Source organism: Perissodus microlepis, chromosome 4 (assembly GCF_051167445.1).
Source record: "Perissodus microlepis isolate ML-2025 ecotype Zambia chromosome 4, ASM5116744v1, whole genome shotgun sequence".
Taxonomy (NCBI): Eukaryota; Metazoa; Chordata; class Actinopteri; order Cichliformes; family Cichlidae; genus Perissodus; species Perissodus microlepis.
This window is the reverse complement of record NC_140464.1, coordinates 11559105-11573246: the sequence shown is the minus strand read 5'-3', so window position 1 is coordinate 11573246 and position 14142 is coordinate 11559105. Positions and strand designations below refer to the sequence as shown.

Below are 14142 nucleotides of genomic sequence, written 5' to 3'. Positions count from 1 at the left end.
GATGGCACAGTGGTCCACTGGATAGCAATGTTTCCCAACAGCAAGAAGGACTTAGACCTTAGGACTTAGGACTTTTCCACCAGTCAGAAAATAAATCTTTTGTGTGGAGTTTGCATGTTCTTCCTGTGCTTCTCTGGTCTCCGAGTACTCTGGCTTCCTCCCACCATCCAGAGACATGCATGGGTGACCTTAATGGTCATAGTTTTGAATGTGTGCATGAACAGGTTTCTAGCCCCTTTTTAACCTTGCAAAATATTGTCAACCTGTCAAGGGAGTGCCCTTAACAGGTTGACAAACTGAAGTTAAATAATCTGTGGATAAAAAAAAAATATTGATATGTGTACGATAGTTCCATTCATCAATTTTCTTAACCTCTTGTCAAGCCAAGGGTCATAGAGGTCTCTATTCCAGCTAAGACAGGACAATGGGTGTGGACAGCTCACAAGTCCATCACAGTAAGAGCTACCAGAAAGGCAGTCAGTCACCACAGACTCACATCCGTGCCTTATATGCACAACTTTGAACTGTGGGATGAAGGCGGAGCACCTGGGAACCATCCAAGTACAGGGAGAACATGTAAACTCCACAGGGAAAGGCCCCAACTATCCAGGAACCTTGTTACTCTGAGTCAACATTGCTAACCATTTCTTCACCGCATATAGTTATTATATAGCGTACACATTGTATATATCTGTATAGCTAATTTAATTAACTAATATAAACATCACATTAAGCCCACAATCTCAGATGGGTATGGACAAGTCACAAATTTCTGTTGTGGGTCTGAACCATCTCAAGTAATGCCAGCCCAAGGAAAATGCTGTCAAATGCTTTACTTGTGTTTCCCTGACTTAAAAATGTAAATATGCAACTGTGTAACTTAGAGTAAATTTAAAAAACACAAAACAAAAAAAAACACATATACACACACACACAGTAAATGCATCCAAAATATTAAACCATTTGAAAAGCAAGCATCAAAAAGTCAATTCTGGAACAAATATAACTTTATTTTCCAGAACAAAAATACAGATGTTACATATGATTGATGTCTTAAGAGGTTCCATTTACAAATGTCCCACTAAATGTTGGTGCACTGGAGTCACTACCATATACATTTGAAGTAGGATCAAGATGTACTGCGAAGTGTTTTTTCAGATTGCAGTTCTTTGTAAAGCCTTTGCCACATTTGATACAAACAAAGGGTTTTTCTCCAGTGTGTGTACGCTGATGCATATCGAGTGTGCATTTCTGAATAAAGCCCTTTCCACAAACAGGACAACGATACGGCTTCTCCCCAGTGTGCGTGCGCTGATGTGTGTACAGGTGTCCTTTTTGTGCGTATCGCTTTCCGCATAGTGTGCATCTGAACGGCTTCTCCCCAGTATGGCTTCTCTGGTGTATTTCAAGCTGACTAAAGCATCTGAAGCTCTTGCCACACTGCAAGCAGCCAAACCTCTTAGTGGTTGAGTTCCTCAAGTTATGAAGCTTCATATTTCTGAGCACACTTAAGCTTTGGGAGGTTATATTTTGAGCCAAGCTTTTCCCAACTTCTAGGGTTGTGTCGGCAGGTGTAAGCTGTGGGTTCCAGTGCGTTTCCCTCCTCACTGTTTCACTGAGAGATGGCAGGGAGCTTAGAGGCACAAAGCTATCAGTAAACAGTGGCTGCTGGTGGTCTGCAATGTGTTTGGGACGCTGCATCACATTTGGAGCCTTCTGGGCGTCTGTGACTGTTTCTCTTCCTGTTGAAAGTAGACGTACAAGTTAAAATTCAGATTTTCTTTTTGTAGAAATGACCTTGATGATAGAAGGTTTAACAGTTATGACAATTTAGTACAACTATGATGAGCAGAAAAGTCAAATCCAGCATGGTTACTGAAAGTCCTCGTGAATTTCACATACAGCTGTGCAATCCGACATAATAAGCAAATTTATAGTCACTGTTTTCAGCTGTCCTGTCTTGTTGAGTGTTTCCATTGTCCACCTCACATGGCTCCTCTTTCACCACTACCAGTTCTGGGTGCTCTTTGGGTTGGTTTGGAAGCTGATAAGACAGGGGGGGGAAGGGCATTGGTTATAAATATCAGCCACAGAGTAATCAGCTATGATAACAAGAAATAAATGGCTGGTTATTGCAGACTTACTTCTGTTACAGCATACTCTTCACCTTGATGCAAACTGCCAGTCTCAGAAGAAAAACTTTCCCACGGGCTTTCACTAGGATGCAAAACACTGAGATTAAACACACCAAGCAAGGAGAACACAGCAAACAGCTACGTTCCATAATATACATACAAAGCAACATACCTACCTTTTAATTTCAAGTCTTGTCCTTTCAGTCTCCAGTACTCCGTTTTCTAAACCGTCCCTTCCAACTAAGCTGACTTCTGTCGCATCCTGCCTGCCCCCCTGTGCCATATAAAGCAGCTTCTCCATCAGCTGTAGTTTCTCTGTAAGCGAGGCGATTTCGTTGCGCCCGCGAGTTATCTCGATCTTGAGCATCTTTGACTCGATTTCGACCAGTTTGCTTATTTCCATTACAGCTGTTTTGGATAACGCATCCATGATGGAGACGAGCTGTGTCTGGAAAGAGAAGACTGTCGACATGATTTCTGTTTGTTTTGTTTTGGCTTTCCCGTCACGGTCCAGTAGTTTCACGCGAACGACCTGACGCTGTCACGGGGTCTTAATGGCCACAGCAAAAATGTTGTTGAAATGTAATGCAGGAGAAAAGCTGCATGTGCATGCCTTCGAGGTGCGCGTGAGTGTCGCTCCAAAACTCGAGTGGGGCTGAAGTGGGTTCAGTGTTTCCATCTGTCGGCTGGGAGGAAACATCGCAATTACACACAAAACTTTAAAACTAGCGCTAATGTTGACAAAGAGTCCTGTTTTGACATCAGGGATGATTGTTGATCTGTAAAAGTTACCACAGCTTCCGCGGCGATTTGCTCATTGCAACCTACGTTTATTTTTTTAACGCCTTTGACGTCGTGGTTGTTGTTCGGGACTACGCTAACCAGAATGCAGCACGTTATCAATCGGAATGTGATTGGTGGGTGAAAACTCGCTTCAGGAAGCAGTGTGGTGAATTACATTTGCCCATTTGCCAACTGAAAATCTTCACGATAATCTGCCTCAGAGATTCCAACTACAAGGTAAATGAATGTCACTATGTGGGAACTTGTAGAGGTAAAGGTTGCCCTGCGAGGCTGGTTGGTTTAAGATGCGATGCTTTGTTGCTCTTGCGTTAATGGCTTTCTTTTTCTTTTCTTTTTATGAGTGGTCTAATCATAAGACAAGCCAATTAAGTTTGCTCAAAGTAGTGCAAAAATAACAGCTTCACAACAGTGTAAAATTAAAAATAAATTAAATTAAACGACTGAGTAAATCACATTTACAGAGATAGCATGATGACTTGCAAAACTGTTTGGTAACTGACTTCCTTATATGTTGTTCACTTTTCTTCTCTCTTACTTTGTCAGTCCTTCTCACAGAGTGTAGTGATGGCTGGAAGGAGAGTCCTGGTCTTCCCCTCATCAGCAGAGCTCGGTCCAGTCCTGGCCCAGCTGGTGACTTCACGGGCTGAGAAGGCCATCGGCTCTCATGGCAGGTTCACTCTGGGACTCTCTGGAGGAAGCCTTGTGTCCATGCTTAGCAAAGAGCTGCTTGCCCTGTCAGAGCTGGACTGCAGCAAGTGGTTGGTCGGTTTCTGCGACGAGCGCCTGGTTTCCTTTGACGATCCAGAGAGCACCTACGGGCTGTACAAGGTTTCTTTGAATTAGTGTTTGTGTTAACATAAATGTATGTTGCTCTGTTACAGTTGGATAAACTGCAGACCTTTTCATCTTTTTGCAGAGTCAGTTATTTTCCAAGATCAACATCCCCAAAAGTGGGATCTTGACGATCGACTGTTCTCTGCCAGTGAACGAGTGCGCTGAGGATTACACGCGTAAACTGAAAGAGGTACACAGCAATCACAGGCTTTTAGATTTTAGTGTCTGCAGAATGTTTACATCATTATTTTTGTTGTTAAAACACACAGGTCTTCCCAGATGATGACTTCCCTGTGTTTGACCTATTGCTGTTGGGAATGGGGCCTGATGGACACACCTGTTCTCTTTTCCCAGACCACCCTCTTCTGGAGGTGAGGGGCTCTTATTCTAACAGTTGTCTTCTACAATAGATCTATGTTGAATTATTATGAAAAAGAATGAATGCAGATACAAAATTACAGCTTTTTAGAAAGGAATCATTTATAGTTCATTCAAAACATGTGTTTTATTTTGTAACACAATATGTCATTGTGATCCTAAAAACAATGTTCCGTGCTCTTAAAATGCATTTTGGGCATTCTTCAAATCTAAATATTATCTCTCCGTTATTTTGTATAAAAGGCATATCAAGCACATTTGACTGAACTCTGGCACAGCATTTGTGGAAGAATGCCTGAGTTTGCTTTTGGATGTGGTTTCCTAATTAGCTACTCTAAGAAAACAATGTCTTCTCCCTGCAGTTTTCCAGTCACTCTCTCAACAATGCATGGATAATCACTGGGTTTTATGACAGCGCAGTTTGGATTTTATGGTCTTCATAGTTATCCTTCTTAGTTATCCAGTTTCCCAGACATGTATTAAGCTTCGTGTTCAGCTCCAGTGGAGAAAAAAAAAGCTTTTTAGCTTAATCCATGTCTGAGAAACTGAGCCTTCATATTTGCTAGTTTAAAATTATAAGCTTTTGGTTCTCATATTGTCACTTTTGGTGCAATGATTAGTTATTGCCTTTGGGTGCACCCCATATTTAGGAAACCAAGAAGATTGTGGCTCCTATCAGCGACTCTCCCAAACCACCGCCACAGCGTGTAACTATGACTTTCCCAGTGGTGAACTCTGCACGTTGTGTGGCTTTTATATCAACAGGAGGAAGCAAAGCACCCGTTTTGAAGGTAACACTTAGGGGCATCTGCTGAACATACACATCTCAAATTCTGAATCTTAACACCCTACTATTTCCATAATGCAATAAATAAACTTTGACACTGATGAGACAAAAATGAGACGCACCAAGAAACAAGGGTAATTTGGTTAGGTCATGTGACTCAATATTTATAGTTGAAAGGAGGACTGGGGCCAGAAGAAACACTGATGGGACTAAATAAGCCAAAGATGTGACTTTGAGCAGAAATCATTGCATTTATTCATTTATTATATTTTTATACAGTGATCTAAAACTAGTTGTGAAAACTACATTTTTCAAAACATCTGAAACAACTTTTGCAAACTTTAAAACTAACAAATTAAATAAAAAATATAGAGGCAAGTTTTTAGTATTTGTTAGTTTAGTAAAAATGTAATTACAACTTGTTGACGAGGCTCTGATTATCATGTTTATTGAGACTCTGGATGTTTTCAAACAGTTGTGTGTTTTTGTTGACAAACGCCCAACAATATACAATCCATAAAATAATAATATAAAAAGTTAACCTTAAACTAATAAAAACTAAACTAAAATATTTTCAAAGAATAAAAAATGAACGGAAATAGAAAAAATCTGAAAATTAACTGAAACTGAATTTAAAAACAAAAAGTCAAAATGAAATAAAAAAACAAAAACAAATTAGAAAACACTAAATAATAACCTCATGCTGTATAGTTTTGTGTTTGTGCTATTGTAACACATTAATTTCTCTCTTTTTATTTGCAGGAAGTGTTGGAGGATGGAGAAGCTTCACCGTTTCCAGCAGCACGAGTTGTCCCAACTAAGGGCGAGCTGTTCTGGCTTGTTGATGAACCAGCAGCTGCCTCTTTGACTATCCAGGTAGAGAGGCTAGGCTCAGGAGCCAAGCTGTAGATCTGCCTGACTAATAAATGTAGGAAGCTCAATGAAGAGTCTGGAAAATAGTGCAGGACATTCCTCAATCAGTGAAATATTTGTTTGCGTGCGCACGTCTGTGTGTGTGTGTGTGTGTGTGTGTTTGGAGGGGGGGGGGGGGGGGGTGGTTGACTGTGGGGTAGTGTCAAGGTACCTTTATTAAACTTTAAGCTCTGCTTCGTGTTTTTTTGCTCATGATTCATGTGTGTAACAGTGCATGTTCAGACACTAGAAACTCCATTCAGTTGTTCAGCAGTATATTCAACTGTTGTGTGGTGAACATTGCAATGGGTATACAGAATATAATTTTGATTAAAAGACACACAGGTTAACTTATGTATTTAAAAATATATTTTTCTTCTTTTCTTTTTTTTTTAAAGAAAAATCCATTCATTCGAATTGGGCATTTGCCCTCGGGGTTTCCTGTGCTGCAGGGCCTGTATTAGTCCACCCCCTTTACCATCCAAACAGATCCCACCCCTTTAGAGATTTAACCTCGCACTGCTTTTACATCAGGGACTGTAGCACAGACTTTCCCTATCTGTGATGACGGCAGAAAGTCAAGAGACATTTCTCTATAGCCCCCGACGAGCCACAGTCCACTTATAAATTATCATTATTCTATTCCATAATTTGCTATCGCGATGCCCAGGCTCGCTGGCCTCAACGACGCCCTGCTCCTCCTGCTCCTGTCCTGCTGCAGTCCTGTCCGGGGATATTTTGCGGAGGAGCGCTGGAACCCCGAATCTTCACTCCTCGCACCCCGGGTTCTTCTTGCCCTCATTTGCAGAAACTCCGAGCACTCATTGCCGTATTTCCTGGGTACTATTGAGCGCCTCAACTACCCGAAGGACCGTATGGCACTGTGGTAAGTTGTTACTGGGAAATGTTAGATGTTGCAGACTGTTAGGCAGTAAAAAGTGAAAATAATTCTTGTTTGCCACAGGTTTCTTACAGAAAAATAAGTACCGAAGGATACTTTTCTGATTGATTAGATCGATTAGCAGGAAAGGGAAAGAAAAGGGGTGGACCCTCGGAGATTGTCGGGGGTAACAAAATGGCTTTGGAAATAAGCGAAGTGTTGCGCAGAGATCATTCCGTCTTTGAAAAAACAGCAAAACAAAATGTGAAAAACTCAAGCATAATACAAGAACGAACAAATGCATGAGTACAAACCAAGAATATAAAAAGAAATAGGCAATATTTTGCAGTCAGGGTAGGGGACAAAAGTGAGCACATCTGCTCATCAGGACAGTTGTGCGTCGTATTGATCTGTATACGTGGATGGGAGTGAACGACGGCTTTGACCACGAGGGGAGCTGTGTGTTGTGTGCGATCTAAGATACAAGCTCTGACACAGTGCTCCACAAGCATACCGATGCCTGATACATTAACAATAAACGCAAAACAAGTGTCTGCCATGTGCAACTGAGATTGGATTAGCACCATGAAAATGACCTGACCCATGTAGTCTGTTAGTAAGAGGCACCTTCGGTCGCGAAATTTTACATCTCAGGAGAAAGAAGGCAAGTGAGGTCAAACCAGCACATTATAGCTACCAAATCCCATCACCTCAGGGTTCAAAGTTTCACGTTTTTCTTTTAATTTATAACATATCTTCATCTTTAAGCTTATTCCAGTCTTCATGTACCAAAGCCTACATCTTCTCCTCTTCCTGACTGGAAGTTAAACAGAGATATGCATCTGGCAAGACAAGTCCCTGTTTGTGAAGTGTTTTTCTGACATTATTATGTGTTAAACAAATCACCTAATAAGGACATTCTAGACAATTTATTGATTACATTACAATGAAGTGCTCTGAAACGATATGGTACAGTTTGATTATTAAGCTTCTCCTAGGTAAAGGCCAACCTTAGATAATGACTCTCCGTGATAAATGATTATGGAGGCTTAAACTCAGTTCTCTCATGCAGTCTTGATGGTTCATTAAACATGTTTATGTAGACCACATTTTAGACCTAACATCTTTGCACCCTCTCCAGAAATTATGACTTCCCAAGTTCCTTAGTCATCTGTCAGTCAAGTAAGTGAAGGAAAGCTATTTTCACCCTATACTTAATCAACATGCTTGAACAGCCCACCTGCACTTGTATCCTCAAGCAGTTTGAATGACTACCTGGTGGGCTCGGAGAGGCGTGGTCTTCATTCGCTATCTTGATGAGCAAGTTTCACCTTGTGCAGGAGTAAGAGTGTCTTAAATTCCTTTTTTTGTTTGGTAGTTTGTAAAGTCTTGTGTAAATATGTTGGCGGTAAGGACAGTCTTGTTTGACACACATTAAATTACATCTGGAAAAACCAAACAACTGTGTGATCTTATAAACACTATATGCTGCACACATTTTGCAGCTGTAATTGAAATCTTTGGTGTCTTATGCCAGCATTCCTACACCGCTACAGAAATAATAGCTTATGTGGAAGTGGCACACCGCTCCTAAATGTATGTTTACAATGAAAAAGTGACATAGGTCTAAACAGTGTTCTTTAATAAGCACTTATTTTATCTGAGCACAAAATGGAAATGGGAAAGACCGACAGCTGGAGTGACTGAAAAGTGTTTTAGCAAGGAGCTGCAGTGTTTACACAGATCCATGGGGAATTTCCATGGAAATCTGTTCTAGTGCAAACCCAGGGCCAGAATACAAGCACAGCTGGCTGTAGAGCAGGTGTCTGGGAACAGCAAACCATGTTGGCCTACATGGCCAAGAAATGAATCCTGCGGGTATTGGGTTATTCTGGAGTATCATTTCTAGACTTTTCATCCTCGTGTAGAATTAGATCAAACATGCAGGCAGTCTAACTTGGGTTCATTTGCCTCACGCATAGCCTAAGTCACTTTAAACAATTTCCTTCTCTGTCTGTTGCAAACAGGTTTCACTTCTGTAAAGTAGTTTCCGTACTGTTATCGTTTTTTCACATTTCCTTTATACATAACTTGTCGATGCTGACCTAAAGTTTTTTGTTTTGTTTTTTTACGGGGGGTGTTTTTATTGCTGTGTGTTTTTCTGAAGCTGGTGTCCTTTACACTTGTGTCACTTCCCGCAGCTTGTACATAATGCATTTACAAAAAGTGAACACAGGGCTATTGTTATTTGAACCTTGGTTTTGTCTTTCACTCATGCCTCAACTAGAACTCAGTTTGGCACCGCTGGCTACAGTCAACCACTGTTACAAATTTCTTCTCGTTGTTACAGTTTTCCTCCTTTTACCTAGGTTCTTGATGAATGCACTTAATTCTGATAATTTACATTTTTTTCTGCATTGACAGGGTAGCAACTGATCATAATGAGGACAACACCACAGCCATTCTGCATGACTGGCTTGTAAAAGTACAGAAGCTCTACCATTATGTAGAGTGGAGGCCAAAAGAGGAGCCCAGGTTTGTTATTTTAAAGATGGAATTGTATAGTGCTCAAATAGCTCACAGGAAATTGAGTCAGACATCACATGAAATCAGTTTAATTAATACTGAAATATTTTGTGTAGAAATTATGAAGATGAGGAAGGTCCAAAAGACTGGACAGATCCTCGTTATGAGCATGTTATGAAGCTTCGGCAAGCAGCGCTGGAGTCTGCTCGTGAGATGTGGGCAGACTATTTTATGGTAGGTAAATAAAACTACTCTTTACAGTTACAAAAGGAAGCAGAATTACACTCAAAATGTTGATTATAAACACTGGGCCACACTATTTTTAACATTCAGTAATAAAAGCCAAAGAAAAAGTACAGAATTGGGCCCAAAATGCCACCACAACTGTAATTTAAGAGGGAGACAGACTGTTAAAACATTTCCCAGTTATGTTCTGTTTCTTATGGTTAAAGTTCATCTTTCAGTCTAGTTCATCTGGACATTTAAATCTTAAATGCACATTTCTATTTGTATTCACCAGCCTGGCCCACAGGGTATAATTTTGAAGTGAAGTCTATCCAAAATTGCAATAATTTTGTGCTTTTAATCTTACATCTAAACTTTCTCTCTTAAAAACAGAATTGTAGTATATATACTGCTGGTCAGAGATCACTCAGTTTTAGTTACCCCATTTATCCTTCGGGAGCTGTTCAGCATTTCTTCTCAAGAGTTTTGTGTACAGTGTGTTATTCATACACTAGCTGTTTTTCTTATGCTCCTTGTGCAGCTGGCAGATTGTGACAACCTCCTCACCAATTCAAATGTGCTCCGGGGGCTGATGAAACAGAACAAGACTATCATCGCTCCGATGCTTGACTCTCGTGCAGCCTACTCAAATTTTTGGTGTGGAATGACTTCCCAGGTACTGTCATGATCACTGAGAAAACCCCTTTGTGTATGTCAGAAAGTTTCAATGATCTCTGTAATAAACAGCCTAACAACTCTCATTCTCCAGGGTTATTATAAGAGGACGCCTGCCTACATACCCCTTAGGAAGCAGATACGAAAGGGCTGTTTTGCCGTTCCTATGGTACACTCCACGTTCCTAATAGACCTCAGGAAAGAGGCCTCCAGGCAGCTAGCCTTTCACCCACCACACCCAGAATACAGCTGGGCATTTGATGACATTATTGTGTTTGCTTACTCTGCTAAGATGGCAGGTAATTTGATATTATCCAACTTAAAGTCTACTTATTTTTATCATAAATAATGTAGCTTCAGATTAAGTTTTCCTATTCTGTGTTCGCTACAGAGGTTCAAATGTTTGTATGTAACAAGGAGACCTATGGATACTTCCCTGTGCCACTACGTTCCCACAATACTTTGCAAGATGAAGTGGACAGCTTCTTACACACCGTGTTAGAAGTTAATGGTGAGTGGCTGAGAGCTTTACTTTTGCAACCCCCTCACTCTTTTCCACTGGCTTATTTAAGTCTTAATTCTACTCTCTTCTGCTTCATCTAATGGTAACTTTCAGCATGAGTTTCTAAATATCATTTATACCATTTCTGCATCCATCTTCCCTCTGACCGTGTAGTGCGAAATGCCCCAGTGATGCCATCCAAATACATAAGTGTTCCTAGAAAACAACCTGACAAAATGGGCTTTGATGAGGTAAGGAGTGATGTGAAGATGGAATCTGCACAAATGGCCGACTTTCTGTTTCTGCGCTGAAGTTCTCTGCCTGCTGTTGAAATCTATAATTACATTGATTGGTTCTACTGTTTACCTTTGTGTAGGTGTTCATGATAAACTTGCAGAGGCGGACTGACCGCAGAGAACGTATGCTGAGGGCACTGCATGAGCAGGAGATTGCTTGTAAAGTTGTTAATGCCGTGGATGGAAAGTAAGTGATGCTTTCCACTCATTTACTAATTAGTAACTACCACTGACTGGCCCATCTTTATTGTCATTTTGTCACATTTCTACTTCTCTCTATTTCAGAGCAATGAATGTCAGTGAAATTCATGCTTTGGGTATCCATATGCTTCCTGGATACAGTGACCCTTATCATGGTCGTCCACTAACAAAGGGAGAGCTGGGATGCTTTCTTTCCCACTATAACATCTGGAAAGAGGTAAACCCCTGAAGCCAAGAATTTGAATATTTCCAAACCAGACGGATGTGTGACTTAAAGATTTCTCTGGCCTTAGATTGTGGAACGAAGTGTCCACACATCTTTAGTGATCGAAGATGACCTGCGCTTTGAGGTGTTCTTCAAACGTCGCTTGATGAACTTAATGAGTGAAGTGGACCGTGAAGGTCTGGATTGGGATCTCATGTATGTTTTTACTTCCTTCATAATATTTTTTGTCATTCCCACAGAGTTTACAAATTCTTATCAACTTGTCTTTCTGTGTTTTGTTGTTTTTTTCTTCTTTTAGTTATATTGGTCGAAAGAGAATGCAAGTGGCTCACCCGGAGAAAGCAGTGCCAAATATACACAACTTGGTGGAGGCAGACTATTCATATTGGACACTAGGATATATGATATCATTACAGGGTGCCCAGAAGCTTTTAAAAGCAGAACCATTAAAGAGGATTTTGCCAGTGGATGAGTTTCTTCCTCTCATGTACAATAAACACCCTGTGTAAGTGTTAACACCAGCAAACACGAGACCACACACACGCACACACACACACACACACACACACAATATATCATGCATTTCAAAGATTTATAGGTAGTCTTAAGAGTGCAAAAGTTAAACATTTCAGATTTATCTTAAAATGTATTCAGTTTGTATTTCCTCAACGGTCGAAAGTCTCTCAACTTATTCCATTATCAGTGCTGGCTCCTAGATTTGAACCTTGACACAGTTATATTTTGTACATCTGGGCACAATCTGAATTCAATTTATGACACAGAGACTTGAGTCACCTTTTAGAGATATTTTAAGGAACAGTCATAGAAGTAAAATACACCAGATCTCATCTGATGAGAACTAAAACTGAATCCGTGTTAAGACATAAAAAAATACTAAGAAAACTAACACTAAACACTAGAAACAACATTTCTAAAGAGTTTTTCAGTGCACTGCGTTTCTATTCAGGAGTCTTATCTTTCTTTCTTGACCTTTCCTACTCTCCAGATCTGATTATATGGAACAGTTTGAAACCAGGGACCTGCTGGCATTTTCTGCAGAGCCTCTCCTTGTGTATCCAACTCACTATACGGGCGACCCAGGATACGTCAGTGACACTGAGACCTCCACTGTGTGGGACAATGAAAAAATCCGCACAGACTGGGACAGAGCACGCTCAGGAAAAAGTCATGAGCAGGCTGAGATCAGCACAGAGGCCCAGAACTCAGATGTGCTCCAGTCTCCTTTGGACAGTACAGCACGGGATGAGCTATGAGAGGAAGTCACTAAGAGCCTTGGAAAAATAAAAAAGGTCCATAAAACGCACCACATTAGTTTTGTAATCATGTTTAATCTTTGATCACTTTGATTTTGCATCAGATCAGATGTGGTATCAAAGAATATAGGGAAGTTTAAATTATCAGAAGTGAAAAGTTAAAAAGGGATCATGCATGTCATGTTTTCTGCTGTCGTCAGCTTGTGGTTTTTACTTTATAAAGGCACTAGACTTGCCATTTGGAATGGCATTTGCAGTTCCCACCTACTCTCTGTCATACAGAAATAATGTATACTGGTAAAGAACAAAACTGGACTGCTGCATTTCAGTGGTGCTAATTTGAGATTAGACTGTGTTTTGTAGCCTTGAGAAATTAATGAATTTGGCTACAACAACAACAAATCTGCACCACAGAGCAAAATAAAGACGTCTTAAATCAACCTATGCAAAACCTATGAACTTTTGGCATTTTGAATCTTTTTGTTTGTTAAATTTTATAACAGTGCTTTTTTATAATGTTTTTAGTTGGTCATTGGACGGTACAATAGAACCCTGTGGCAAATTTCTATCAAAGTGACAAAATTCAGAACTAAATAATTTAATTTACAGAAATACTGAGGCAGATTTACCACCAGTACCGTTTGTTGCTGTTTTGTTTAAATTTTTCTTTGGTTTGTTTGTTTGTTTGTTTTTACTCTTGTAGTTCCACCAACCACCTCTTGATACAAATAGACGTGAGACAAGCCACCAAACACACTGGTGTTTCAACTTGCCCACATCCAAATGCACATCAGCCACTTTATTACCTCTCTCCCACAGATGTGGTGCTGGTACCTGTGCAAGTTCTGCTTTAGTTTTTGTTTTGTTTTTAGAAAGAGCTCACATTTATGTAGCAGACTTTGAAGTATTTTCCATGTCCATAAAGTTATGGCGCAGTGACGCACCACTGTGGGCTGCATCTATAAATTACCTGCGAAATTTTTGTGGTTGCCCTTCTTTTTGCCACTGATTGTTCTGATTTTGGGCCCATTAGTTTTGTGGCGTTGTGAATGCATTTGTCTTTTTTGGCAGAAATTATATGAAACAGGTTCTGGATTAAGCACCAGCGCTGCATCGGTGGAAAAGAGCTGTATTGCTGTTCCATCTCAGATCAGTTCAGTGTGAATGTTGAGCATTTTGATTGTGGTAGACTTTATGAATTGTCATTACATAAGATAAGTGTAGATCATCATATTTCTCACAGTATATTTATTGTGTCATGGTTTCCCTCATCACATACACAGATCTCTGATGAAGCCAGTTTCTGTTGAGTCCTGATGGGAGTTATTCACTCACTAAGTGTGCACAAAAATGTTAGTGGTGCTTGTACCGACAAAAAATAAAATGTTTTCTTTTTAACAGGTTCAACTTCTGTCATTATATGCTTACTGTTCTGTTGGAGTAACCATTTTTTTAGTTAATGTTGACTGTCCAAATACAAATTATGA

The 14142-nt window shown here is 40.2% G+C and overlaps 3 protein-coding genes across 4 annotated transcripts; 2 read left to right on the top strand and 1 right to left on the bottom strand.

Moving 5' to 3' along the window:
• Positions 1-989: 989 nt before the first annotated feature.
• On the bottom strand, positions 990-2822 carry LOC146388410 (uncharacterized). The gene is made up of 4 exons (XM_084925702.1): positions 2312-2822; positions 2145-2217; positions 1942-2044; positions 990-1742 (listed from the first exon to the last, which is right to left on the bottom strand). The coding sequence occupies exons 1-4, from the start codon at positions 2605-2607 to the stop codon at positions 1054-1056; spliced, it is 1161 nt and encodes a 386-aa protein (XP_084781828.1). The 5' UTR covers positions 2608-2822; the 3' UTR covers positions 990-1053.
• Positions 2823-3046: 224 nt separating this feature from the next.
• On the top strand, positions 3047-5990 carry pgls (6-phosphogluconolactonase). Its single transcript, XM_084925705.1, has 6 exons — positions 3047-3155; positions 3483-3767; positions 3856-3963; positions 4043-4144; positions 4802-4942; positions 5701-5990. The coding sequence occupies exons 2-6, from the start codon at positions 3504-3506 to the stop codon at positions 5845-5847; spliced, it is 762 nt and encodes a 253-aa protein (XP_084781831.1). The 5' UTR covers positions 3047-3155; positions 3483-3503; the 3' UTR covers positions 5848-5990.
• A 309-nt stretch (positions 5991-6299) lies between these two features.
• Positions 6300-14062, top strand: colgalt1a (collagen beta(1-O)galactosyltransferase 1a). 2 transcript variants are annotated; one of them, XM_084925695.1, is made up of 13 exons: positions 6300-6736; positions 9155-9265; positions 9373-9490; positions 10023-10157; positions 10251-10455; positions 10548-10667; positions 10833-10909; positions 11035-11141; positions 11240-11372; positions 11449-11576; positions 11680-11886; positions 12388-12691; positions 13359-14062. In XM_084925695.1, the coding sequence occupies exons 1-12, from the start codon at positions 6513-6515 to the stop codon at positions 12653-12655; spliced, it is 1833 nt and encodes a 610-aa protein (XP_084781821.1). In that variant the 5' UTR covers positions 6300-6512; the 3' UTR covers positions 12656-12691; positions 13359-14062. The 2 variants fall into 2 exon arrangements, with proteins under 2 accessions (XP_084781821.1, XP_084781820.1); XM_084925694.1 differs by having other exon boundaries at positions 12388-14062.
• Positions 14063-14142: the final 80 nt, after the last annotated feature.